Genomic DNA, 13,127 nt, shown 5'->3' with positions numbered 1-13,127 from the left:
ATGAAACCAAGATTGAACTCTATGGCCTAAATGCAAAGTGTCACTGCTTTAGGAAACCTGGCACCATCTCTACGGTTAAGCGTGGTGGTGGCGTTTTTCAGCCGTGGGACTGGGAGACTAGTCAGGATCAAGGAAAAGATGAACAGAGCAAAGTACAGAGAGATCCTTGATGAAAACCTGCTCCAGAGTGCTCAGGACCTCAGAATGGGGCAATGGTTCACCTTCCAACAAGACCATGACCCTAAGCACACAGCCAAGACAATGCAGGAGTGGCTTCGGGACCAGTCTCTGAATGCCCTTGAGTGGCCCAGCCAGAGCCTGGACTTGAACCCGATTGAAAATCTCTGGAGAGACCTGAAAATAGCTGTGCAGCGACTCGCCCAATCCAACCTGATAGAGCTTGAGAGGACCTGCAGAGAAGAATGGGAGAAACTCCCCAAATACAGGTGTGCCAAGCTTGTAGCGTCATACCCAAGAAGACTCGAGGCTGTATTCGCTGAGGTGCTTCAACAAAGTACTGAACAAAGGGGCGGCAGGTAGCCTAGTGGTTAGAGTGTTGGACTAGTAACCGAAAGGTTGCAAGATCAAACCCCCGAGCTGACAAGGTAAACATCTGTTGTTCTGCCCCTGAACAAGGCAGTTAACCCACTGTTCTGAGGACATCATTGAAAATAAGAATTCGTTCTTAACTGTCTTGCCTAGTTAAATAAAGGGGGAAAAAAGGTTCTGAATACTTACGTAAATTTAATTTTTCAGTTTTTTTATTTTTAATAAACGTGAAAAAAATTCTAAACCTATTTTTGCTTGTCATTATGGGGTATTGTGTGTACAGTCGTGGCCAAAGGTTTGTGAAAATTGATATTTGTGTCATTCTCAAAAGTCTGCTGCCTCAGTTTGTATGATGGCAATTTGCATATACTCCAGAATGTTATGAAGAGTGATCAGATTAATTGCAAAGTCCCTCTTTGCCATGCAAATTAACTGAATCCCCCAAAAACATTTCCACTGCATTTCAGCCCCGCCACAAAAGGACCAGTTGACATCATGTCAGTGATTCTCTAATGCAGATGTGCGTGTTGACGAGGACAAGGCTGGAGATCACTCTGTCATGCTGATTGAGTTTGAATAACAGACTGGAAGCTTCAAAAGGAGTTTGGTGCTTGGAATCATTGTTCTTCCTCTGTCAAACATGGTTACCTGCAAGGAAACACGTGCCGTCATCATTGCTTTGCACAAAAATGGCTTCACAGGCAAGGAGAGTAAGTAAGATTGCCAGTAAGATTGCACCTAAATCAACCATTTATCTGAACATCAAGAACTTCAAGGAGAACGGTTCAATTGTTGTGAAGAAGGCTTCAGGGCGCCCAAGAAAGTCCAGCAAGCGACAGGACCGTCTCCTAAAGTTGATTCAGATGTGGGATCGGGGCACCACCAGTACAGAGCTTGCTCAGGAATAGCAGCAGGCAGGTGTGAGTGCATCAGCACGCAGTGAGGCGAAGACTTTTGGAGGATGGCCTGGTGTCAAGAAGGGCAGCAAAGAAGCCACTTCTCTCCAGGATAAACATCAGTGACAGACTGATATTCTGCACAAGGTTCAGGGATTGGACTGCTGAGGACTGGGGTAAAGTCATTTTCTCTGATGAATCCCCTTTCCGATTGTTTGGTGCATCTGGAAAAAGCTTGTCCGGAGAAGACAAGGTGAGCGCTACCATCAGTCCTGTGTCATGCCAACAGTAAAGCATCCTGAGACCATTCATGTGTGGGGTTGCTTCTCAGCCAAGGGAGTGGGCTCACTCACAATTTTGCCTAAGAACACAGCCATGAATAAATAATGGTACCAACACATCCTCCGAGAGTAACTTCTCCCAACCATCCAGGAACAGTTTGATGACGAACAATGCCTTTTCCAGCATGATGGCGCATCTTGTCATAAGGCAAAAGTGATAACTAAGTGGCTCGGAGAACAAAACATCGATATTTTGGGTCCATGGTCAGGAAACTCCCCAGACCTTAATCCCATTGAGAATTTGTGGTCAATCCTCAAGTGGAGGGAGGACAAACAAAAACCCACAAATTCTGACAAACTCCAAGCATTGATTATGCAAGAATGGGCTGCCATCAGTCAGGATGTGGCCCAGAAGTTAATTGACAGCATGCCAGGGCGGATTGCTGAGGTCTTGAAAATGAAGGGTCAACACTGCAAATATTGACTCTTTGCATCAACTTCATGTAATTGTCAGTAAAAGCCTTTGCCACTTATGAAATGCTTGTAATTATACTTCAGTATTGCATAGTAACATCTGACAAAAATATCTAAAGACACTGAGGCAGCAGACTTTGTGAAAATGTATATTTGTGTCATTCTCAAAACTTTTGGCCATACCTGTAGATTGATAAAGGGAGGGGGGCTATTTAATCAATTTTAGAATAAGGCTGTAACGCAACAACGTGGAAAAAGTCAAGGGTTCTGAATGTTTTCTGAATGCACTGCATATATACAATACCAGTCAAAAGTTTGGACACACCTACTCATTCAAGTGTTTTCTTTATTTTTACTATTTTCTACATTGTAGAATAATAGTGAAGACATCAAAACTGTGAAATAACACATAAGGAATCATGTAGTAACCAAAAAGTGTTAAACAAATCAAAATATAGTTTATATTTGAGATTCTTCAAAGTAGCCACCCTTTGCCTTGATGACAGCTTTCCACACTCTTGGCATTCTCTCAATCTGCTTCATGAGGAATGCTTTTCCAACAGTCTTGAAGGACTTCCCACATATGCTGAGCGCTGGTTGGCTGCTTTTCCTTCACTCTGCGGTCCAAACCATCTCAATTGGGTTGAGGTCAGGTGATTGTGGAGGTACAATGTAGAAAATAGTCCAAATAAAGAAAAACCCTAGAATGAGTTGGTGTGTCAACTTTTGACTGGTTCTGTATATACCGGTACACACAGTGGCCAGTTGCCTCCAGAACAGCCTAAATTCTGTGGGTAATGGATTCTACAAGGTGTGGCGTTCAAATTATGCTCAGTTGGTATTAAGGGACCTAATGTGTGCCAGAAAAACATTCCCCACACCATTACACCACCGCCACCAGCCTGTTCTGTTGACACCAGGCAGGATGGGGCTATGGACTCATGTCCTGACTCTGTCATCAGAATGTTTTTCCACTCCTTAATTGTCCAGTGAATGTGATCGCGTGCCCACTGGAGACACTTCTTCTTGTTTTTAGCTTATAGGAGTAAAACCTGGTGTGGTCGTCAGCTGCAGGAGCCCATCTGTGACAAGGAATGAGGAGTTGTGTACTGTGTCGTTATTTGCCCCAATGCCTGTATGCCTGCTTTATATAGCAAGCTACAGCCATGTAACTCACTGTCTGTAGGAGCAAACTATTTTCGTGAACAGGGTGGTGTACCTAATAAACTGACCACTGAGTGAATATTAAAGTGTATATCTACAGCCTTTTATATGTTGAATATAAGTATGTAATTATCTTCTTTTCTCTTGTCTCTCCCTGTTGTGTTGTGCAGCTGAACAGGTAAGGGTGTTGTTATGCCAGGATATATTCTGATCAGCACCAGATCTGCTTTAATATCTAATTGAGCCCACATCTGTAGCCTTGACATGCAATCTCCACGAAAGCGTTAATATTGCCTTTTAAAAAGCTGTGTTGTCTACAAGTGTGGTCAGGCTGAATCACGGCCTTATTTCCATACCGACTCTTCCCTCTGCTCAAGTCATATCTATCTACCTCCAAGTCATTTTGATTACACAAACGGCGTTTGTGTGTGTGTGTGTGTGTGTGTGTCTAGAAAGGAGAGGCACCACGGGAAAGGATGGACAGAGGAAAGTCACTGCCAAGTATGCTGGAGCAGAAGGTGAGCACTAGTGAATACTCACCACGCATTCATGCACACAGGCAAAAATATATATAAAGACCCAGCCAGAACTGTGTGTTCTCCTCAGATCTACCCATATGAAATGCTCATAGTCACACATAGAGGGCGCTGCAATCTGCCGCCAGGCGTGGACCGTACCAGACTGGAGGTGTGTGTGCGTGTACATACAGTGCCTTGCGAAAGTATTCGGCCCCCTTGAACTTTGCGACCTTTTGCCACATTTCAAGCTTCAAACATAAAGATATAAAACTGTATTTTTTTGTGAAGAATCAACAACAAGTGGGACACAATCATGAAGTGGAACGACATTTATTGGATATTTAAAACTTTTTTAACAAATCAAAAACTGAAAAATTGGGCGTGCAAAATTATTCAGCCCCTTTACTTTCAGTGCAGCAAACTCTTTCCAGAAGTTCAGTGAGGATCTCTGAATGATCAAATGTTGACCTAAATGACTAATGATGATAAATTACAATCCACCTGTGTGTAATCAAGTCTACGTATAAATGCACCTGCACTGTGATAGTCTCAGAGGTCCGTTAAAAGCGCAGAGAGCATCATGAAGAACAAGGAACACACCAGGCAGGTCCGAGATACTGTTGTGAAGAAGTTTAAAGCCGGATTTGGATACAAAAATATTTCCCAAGCTTTAAACATCACAAGGAGCACTGTGCAAGCGATAATATTGAAATGGAAGGAGTATCAGACCACTGCAAATCTACCAAGACCTGGCCGTCCCTCTAAACTTTCAGCTCATACAAGGAGAAGACTGATCAGAGATGCAGCCAAGAGGCCCATGATCACTCTGGATGAACTGCAGAGATCTACAGCTGAGGTGGGAGACTCTGTCCATAGGACAACAATCAGTCGTATATTGCACAAATCTGGCCTTTATGGAAGAGTGGCAAGAAGAAAGCCATTTCTTAAAGATATCCATAAAAAGTGTCATTTAAAGTTTGCCACAAGCCACCTGGGTGACACACCAAACATGTGGAAGAAGGTGCTCTGGTCAGATGAAACCAAAATTGAACTTTTTGGCAACAATGCAAAACGTTATGTTTGGCGTAAAAGCAACACCCTGAACACCATCCCCACTGTCAAACATGGTGATGACAGCATCATGGTTTGGGCCTGCTTTTCTTCAGCAGGGACAGGGAAGATGGTTAAATTGATGGGAAGATGGATGGAGCCAAATACAGGACCATTCTGGAAGAGAACCTGATGGAGTCTGCAAAAGACCTGAGACTGGGACGGAGATTTGTCTTCCAACAAGACAATGATCCAAAACATAAAGCAAAATCTACAATGGAATGGTTCAAAAATAAACATATCCAGGTGTTAGAATGGCCATGTCAATGTCCAGATCTGAATCCAATCGAGAATCTGTGGAAAGAACTGAAAACTGCTGTTCACAAATGCTCTCCATCCAACCTCACTGAGCTTGAGCTGTTTTGCAAGGAGGAATGGGAAAAAAATTCAGACTCTCGATGTGCAAAACTGATAGAGACATACCCCAAGCGACTTACAGCTGTAATCGCAGCAAAAGGTGGCACAACAAAGTATTAACTTAAGGGGGCTGAATAATTTTGCACGCCCAATTTTTCAGTTTTTGATTTGTTAAAAAAGTTTGAAATATCCAATAAATGTCGTTCCACTTCATGATTGTGTCCCACTTGTTGTTGATTCTTCACAAAAAATACAGTTTTATATCTTTATGTTTGAAGCCTGAAATGTGGCAAAAGGTCGCAAAGTTCAAGGGGGCCGAATACTTTCGCAAGGCACTGTATGTGTGTTATTACTCAAATGTACAGTCGAAGTCAGAAGTTTACATACACTTAGGTTGGAGTAATTAAAACTAGTTTTTCAAGCACTCCACACATTTCTTGTTAACAAACTATAATTTTGGCAAGTGGGTTAGGACATCTACTTTGTTCATGACACAAGTAACCTTTTCAACAATTGTTTGCAATTCACTGTATCACAATTCCAGTGGGTCAGAAGTTTACATACACTAAGTTGACTGTGCCTTTAAACAGCTTGGAAAATTACAGAAAATGATGTCATGGCTTTAGAAGCTTCTGAAAGGCTTATTGACATCATTTGAGTCAATTGGAGGTGTACCTGTGGATGTATTTCAAGGTACCACGTTCATCTGTACAAACAATAGTACGCAAGTATAAACACCATGGGACCATGCAGCCGTCACACTGCTCATCTCTGTCTCCTAGAGATGAACGTACTTTGGTGAAAAAAGTGCAAATCAATCGCCGAACAACAGCAAAGGACCTTGTGAAGATGCTGGAAGAAACCAGTACAAAAGTATCTATATCCGCAGTAAAACGAGTCCTATATCGACATAACCTGAAAGGCCGCTCAGCAAGGAAGAAGCCACTGCTCCAAAACCGCCATTAAAAAAAGCCAGACTACAGTTTGCAACTGCACATGGGGACAAAGATTGTACTTTGAAATGTCCTCTGGTCTGATGAAACAAAAATAGAACTGTTTGGCCATAATGACCATCGGTATATTTGGAGGAAAAAGGGGGAGGCTTGCAAGCTGAAGAATACCATCCCAACCATGAAGCACGGGGGTGGCAGCATCATGTTGTGGGGGTGCTTTGCTGCAGGAGGGACTGGTGCACTTCACAAAATAGATGGCATCATGAGGAATGAAAATTATGTGGATATATTGAAGCAACATCTCAAGACATCAGTCAGGAAGTTAAAGCTTGTTCGCAAATGGGTCTTCCAAATGGACAATGACCCAAGTGTAAGAGTATATACTTTACGTCCGTCCCCTCCCCCCGTCCTGGGCGCGAACCTGGGACGTTCTGCACACGTCAACAGTCACCCTCAAAGCATCGTTACCCATCGCTCCACAAAAGCCGCGGCACTTGCAGAGCAAGGGGAACCAGTACTTCAAGGTCTCAGAGCAAGTGACGTCACCGATTGAAACGCCACTAGCGCGCACCACCGCTAACTAGCTAGCCATTTCACATCGGCTACACTCACCCCCCTTTTGACCTCCACCTCTTTCCGCAGCAACCAGTGATCCGGGTCACGGCACCAATGTAACAGTATAAACTTTACGTCCGTCCCCTCGCCCCGACCTGGGTGAAAACCAGGGACGCTCTGCACACATCAACAGTGACCCTCAAAGCATCGTTACCCATCGCTCCACAAAAGCCGCAGCCCTTGCAGAGCAAGGGGAACCACTACTTCAAGGTCTCACACACCACCGCTAACTAGCTAGCCATTTCACATCGGCTTCACAAGCATACCCCCAAAGTTGTGGCAAAATGGCTTAAGGACAACAAAGTCAAGGTATTGGAGTGGCCATCACAAAGCCTTGACATTGTTAGAGTTGCGTAAATTCGAATCTGCTATCAGGATAAATATGACAATGAGTCACTGATTGTATACTATGTATTTTTTATTAGCTAAGCAATAAATGGCAAATGTAACTTTCGTATATACGGGCTCACTGTAATACCACGCAGAACAGAGAACTGACAGGATGTACGTAAACAGTGTTCTTATACTGTGATAGGCCAACAGACGGGTTGGAACTATGTCTATCACAGTAGAGGCTGAGTATGGTTTAGACTTGCTCAGCCTTTCGCAGGCGCTCAGGCTGGTTCCCGCCTCTTGGCGCTTCTTGGAGTCCTCCCTCCGTCGATGTATAGATTCTTACTGTTCTGGTATCGCAGCCTAGTTATAACATTTGCTCAGTTCCTGCTATTGTGTTGTTCAGTATTTTTCTATCTCAGTTAAACCTTGTGATGACCACCCCTCCCTATACCTGATTAACCACAACTTTGTAAGATACAGCAAGTCACACCATGTGCTCAATATTGTCACATACAAACACAAGGACAAAGCATCTGCTGGGCTGTTATCTACAGTTTTGCAAAATGCAGGTCACACCATGTTACTCAGTTCTTGTCACACACACAAACAGGCAAGTAGATGTAGCAAGCAGTTGTTTAATCTCATGATGATGCTCAAGTGCACAAATGCAGATACTTCACACAGCAAAATCAGATAATATTTAACCATATATATGGTAATGGCTATAATGTAAAACACAGAATCCCACAACCTCAATCCCATAGAAAATGTGTGCTAGCAAGGAGGCCTACAGACCTGACTCGGTTACACCAGCTCTGTCAGGAGGAATGGGCCAAATTCACCCAACTTATTGTGGGAAGCTTGTGGAAAGCTACGTTAAACAATTTAAGGCAATGCTACCAAATACTAATTGAGTGTATGTAAACTTCTGACTCACTGGGAATGTGACGAAAGAAATAAAAGCTGAAATAAATCACTCTCTACTATTATTCTGACATTTCACGTTCTTAAAATAAAGTTAGGAAACTGACCTAAGACAGGGACTTTTTACTAGGATTAAATGTCAGTAATTGTGAAAAACTGAGTTTAAATGTATTTGGCTAAGGTGTATGCAAACTTCCGACTTCAACTGTATGTGTGTATTTGTGTGTTTGCCTATGTGTTACTAATCGTGTGCGTCTTTCTCCTCAGAGACACCTGTCTCCTGAGGACTTTGAGCGTCTGTTCGGAATGCCCATCGCCGAGTTCGACCGTCTGTCACTATGGAAACGAAATCATTTGAAAAAGAATGTTCAACTTTTCTAGCAGAAAGTGACCTTATCCTTCACAGAAAACAGGAACTGCTCCACTGCCGCACGAAGAATACCCCACAACACCAAACTATCACACCCTAACTAACCATAAAAATGTCACATCCTAACTAGTCCTATATCACTGTAGCCATATTCTACCTGTATGTTCCCGTCGTATCCTCTAGGGCTCTATTCAATCATATGCGCTTTTGACGACATCTGCATAGCGGGTGTTTTGGAGGTGTCAGAGGTGGAAGAACTGCAGGAGAGCTGTCAAATCCACAAGCGCCTCCTGGCATTCTACCTAAAGCAGACATTGCCATTGGTTGCACAGAGTTGCATTAAGAGAAATACCATGTAGTCTTGTTTACAAGTTGGAACACTGGAATGTGGAATGTACACCTCCATTAGGATGATAGAAACCATCATCATTTAGTTGAGTGATTTTCAATTTGAGCGTCATTATTTCTATATGGCCTACATTCTGACGGGTGCGGCTGCGTGACATTTATCAAGAGCAGCTGATCACGTTTTGACAGCTCCAACTTAGTTACACCTCCAAAACATCAGCTATGCGAGTGTCTGCTGTCGCTGGTTAATGCTGGATCTGATTGAATCTGGGCACTAGTCTCACTGGCTTTGATATAGAGCATCAGTACAGAGACAAGCCTGACCCAAGTCTTACCCCTAATCCTAACCGACCTGATCATAAGCATTGAGAATCTCCTAGTATCTACTGCCTCCCCACCACATACACACACACACACACAGATGTACATACTGTATACACACTATCTAGCCACACAATAATTATCGCTGCTTTTAATACACTTAGAAATGTGAAAATATTATAATTTTGATAGTAAATCTACAGTGCATTTGGTAAGTATTCAGACCTTCTCTTTTTTCCACATTGTTACGTTACAGCCTTATTCTTAAATTGATTTTTTTTTAAACACATGTTTACATACAGTGGGGAGAACAAGGATTTGATACACTGATGATTTTGCAGGTTTTCCTACTTACAAAGCATGCAGAGATTTGTAATTTTTATCATAGGTACACTTCAACTGTGAGAGACGGAATCTAAAACAAAAATCCAGATAATCACATTGTATGATTAAGTAATTAATTTGCATTTTATTGTATGATATAAGTGTTTCATACATCAGAAAAGCAGAAGTTAATATTTGGTACAGAAACCTTTGTTTGCAATTACAGAGATCATACGTTTCCTGTAGTTCTTGACCAGGTTTGCACACACTGCAGCAGGGATTTTGGCCCACTCCTCCATACAGACCTTCTCCAGATCCTTCAGGTTTCGGGGCTGTCGCTGGGAAATACGGACTTTCAGCTCCCTCCAAAGATTTTCTAATGGATTCAGGTCTGGATACTGGCTAGGCCACTCCAGGACCTTGAGATGCTTCTTACGGAGCCACTCCTTAGTTGCCCTGGCTGTGTGCTTCAGGTCGTTGTCTTGCTGGAAGACCCAGCCACGACCCATCTTCAATGCTCTTACTGAGTGAAGGAGGTTGTTGGCCAAGATCTCGCGATACATGGCCCCATCCATCCTCCCCTCAATACGGTGCAGTCGTCCTGTCCCCTTTGCAGAAAAGCATCCCCAAAGAATGATGTTTCCACCTCCATGCTTCACGGTTGGGATGGTGTTCTTGGGGTTGTACTCATCCTTCTTCTTCCTCCAAACACGGCGAGTTGAGTTTAGACCAAAATGCTATTTTTGTCTCATCAGACCACATTACCTTCTCCCATTCCTCCTCTGGATCATCCAGATGGCAAACTTCAGACGGGCCTGGACATGCACTGGCATGAGCAGGGGGACCTTGCATGCACTGCAGGATTTTAATCCATGACGGCGTAGTGTGTTACTAATGGTTTTCTTTGAGACTGTGGTCCCAGCTCTCTTCAGATCATTGACCAGGTCCTGCCGTGTAGTTCTGGGCTGATCCCTCACCTTTCTCATGATCATTGATGCCCCACAAGGTGAGATCTTTCATGGAGCCCCAGACTGAGGGTGATTGACCTTCATCTTGAACTTCTTCCATTTTCTAATAATTGCGCCAACAGTTGTTGCCTTCTCACCAAGCTGCTTACCTATTGTCCTGCATCCCACCCCCAGCCTTGTGCAGGTCTACAATTGTATCCCTGAAGTCCTTACACAGCTCCCTGGTCTTGGCCATTGTGGAGAGGTTGGAGTCTGTTTTATTGAGTGTGTGGACAGGTGTCTTTTATAGCAGTAACGAGTTCAAACAGGTGCAGTTAATAGAGGTAATGAGTGGAGAACAGGAGGGCTTCTTAAAGAAAAACTAAAAGGTCTGTGAGAGCCGGAATTCTTACTGGTTGGTAGGTGATCAAATACTTATGTCATGCAATAAAATGCAAATTAATTACTTAAAAATCATAAAATGTGATTTTCTGGATTTTTGTTTTATATTCCATCTCTCACAGTTGAAGTGTACCTATGATAAAATTACAGACCTCTACAGGCTTTGTAAGTAGGAAAACCGGCAGTGTATCAAATCCTTGTTCTCCCCACTGTAAGTATTCAGACCCTTTACTCAGTGTTTTGTTGAAGCACCTTTGGCAGTGATTATAGCCTTGAGTCTTCTTGGGTATGACACAACAAGCGTGGCACACCTGTATTTGGGGAGTTTCTCCCATTCTTCTCTGCAGATCCTCTCAAGTTCTTGTCAGGTTCAATGCACAGCTATTTTCAGGTCTCTCCAGAGATGTTCAATCGGTTTAAAGTCCAGGCTCTGGCTTTGCTACTCAAGGACATTCAGAGACGGGTCCCGAAGCCACTCCTGCATTGTCTTGGCTATGTGCTTATGGTCGTTGTCCTGTTGGAAGGTGGACCTTCACCCCAGTATGAGGCCCTGAGCACTCTGGAGCAAGTTTTCATCAAGGATCTCTCTGTACTTTGCTCTGTTCATCTTTCTCTTGACCTTGACTAGTCTCCCAGTCCCTGCTGCTGATAAACATCCCCACAGCATGATGCTGCCACCACCATGCTTTACTGTTGGGATGGTATTGGCCAGGAGATGAGCAATTCCTGGTTTCCTCCAGACGTGTTACTTGGCATTGAGGCCAAAGAATTGGTTTCATCAGACCAGAGAATCTTGTTTCTCATGGTCAGAGTCCTTTAGGTGCCTTTTGGCAAACTCCAAGTGGGCTGTCATGTGCCTTTTTTTGAGGTGTGGCTTCTGTCTGGCCACTCTACCAGAAAGGCCTGATTTGTGGAGTGCTGCAGAGATGGTTGTCCTTTTGGAAGGTTCTCCCATTTCCACAGAGGGACTCTGGAGCTCTGTCAGTGACCATCGGGTTCTTGGTCACCTCCCTGACCAAGGCCCTTCTCCTCTGATTACTCAGTTTGACCGGGAGGCCAGCTCTAGGAAGAGTCTTGGTGGTTCCAAACTTCTCCCATTTAAGAATGATGGAGGCCACTGTGTTCTTGGGAACATTTAATGCTGCAGATATGATTTGGTACTCATCCCCAGATCTGTGCCTCAACACAATCCTGTCTCGGAGCTCCACGGACATTTTCTTCGACCTCATGGCTTGGTTTTTGCTATGACATGCACTGTCAACTGTGGGACCTTTTATAGACAGGTGTGTGCCTTTCCAAATAATGTCCAATCAATTGAATTTACCACAGGTGGACTCCAATAAAGTTGTAGAAACATCTCAAGTAAAATCAATGGAAACAGGTTGCACCTAAGCTCAATTTTGGGTCTCATAGCAAATGGTGTAAATAAGGTATTTCTGTTTTTTATTTTTAATAAATTGGCAACATTTCTAAAAACCTGTTTTTGCTTTGTCGTTATGGGGTATTGTGTGTAGATTGAGGGGGGAAAAACAATTTAATAAATCTGTAACGTAACAAAATGTGGAGAAAGTCGAGGGGTCTGAATACTTTCCGGATGCACTGTATGTTCAAACTTCACATTATCACTGTGATTTGTTTTTACATGATTGATCGACCATGGTTCATGTTTTATAGAAATGTTGTGTATTAGTACAGATTTTTATTCACGGTAATATATTTCCTGGTGTGAACCCATGACTGAGGTTGACAAATATTATTATTATTGTATTAATCTGAAAATTATTCTCTCAAAACAGAACAGCATTATTTTTTTCTTTTCGTGGTTATTCTCAAATCAGAAACAGGCTCTAAGATCGTAGAAAAGGTTCTGAGACAAGTAGGACATTCCTGGCATGATTACCATTCTAAATCCCACCCAGAACAAGACCCGTAATCCCTACCTCCCAATCCTAGTGTATTATGTTTTAATTACATTTGACAACAAATCTAGCTGTATAGAAAACACTGTCCTTTGTCATTCAACAAATTCTACAAGGTAACAAAGGTGTTTCTTTTCAGTTTTTTATTGAATGGATACAGCTACATAAATCAGAGGCCTCGCAGTACAAATACTTGCCCAAAAAAAGTTTTGAAATTCAGCTATTATGAAAAACCTTGATTAAACGATCTCTGTACATTCTGTGAGATATGTTGAGGAGCTGGAACAGAAGTCAAACAGGACGAGGCCCCATCGCCGCT

General features: G+C 43.0%; 1 protein-coding gene across 7 annotated transcripts in view; it reads left to right on the top strand.

Annotated features, from left to right (window-relative positions):
- Window positions 1-9,530, top strand: part of LOC124000724 (dematin-like) — a 48,988-nt gene extending 39,458 nt beyond the window's left edge. For 4 of the 7 annotated variants that reach the window (XM_046307300.1, XM_046307298.1, XM_046307299.1 and 1 more), the window contains 4 exons: window positions 3,535-3,542; window positions 3,817-3,882; window positions 3,971-4,051; window positions 8,445-9,530. In XM_046307300.1, the coding sequence (XP_046163256.1) occupies window positions 3,535-3,542; window positions 3,817-3,882; window positions 3,971-4,051; window positions 8,445-8,558 (269 nt within the window). In that variant the 3' untranslated portion in view covers window positions 8,559-9,530. The remainder of the gene's footprint in view (window positions 1-3,534; window positions 3,543-3,816; window positions 3,883-3,970; window positions 4,052-8,444) is intronic. The other 3 variants (XR_006832656.1, XM_046307301.1, XM_046307302.1) reach the window with 3 other exon arrangements.
- Window positions 9,531-13,127: the final 3,597 nt, after the last annotated feature.

The sequence above is a fragment of the Oncorhynchus gorbuscha genome, linkage group LG16 (genome assembly GCF_021184085.1).
Source record: "Oncorhynchus gorbuscha isolate QuinsamMale2020 ecotype Even-year linkage group LG16, OgorEven_v1.0, whole genome shotgun sequence".
NCBI lineage: Eukaryota > Metazoa > Chordata > Actinopteri > Salmoniformes > Salmonidae > Oncorhynchus > Oncorhynchus gorbuscha.
This window is presented reverse-complemented; position numbering and strand designations above follow the sequence as displayed.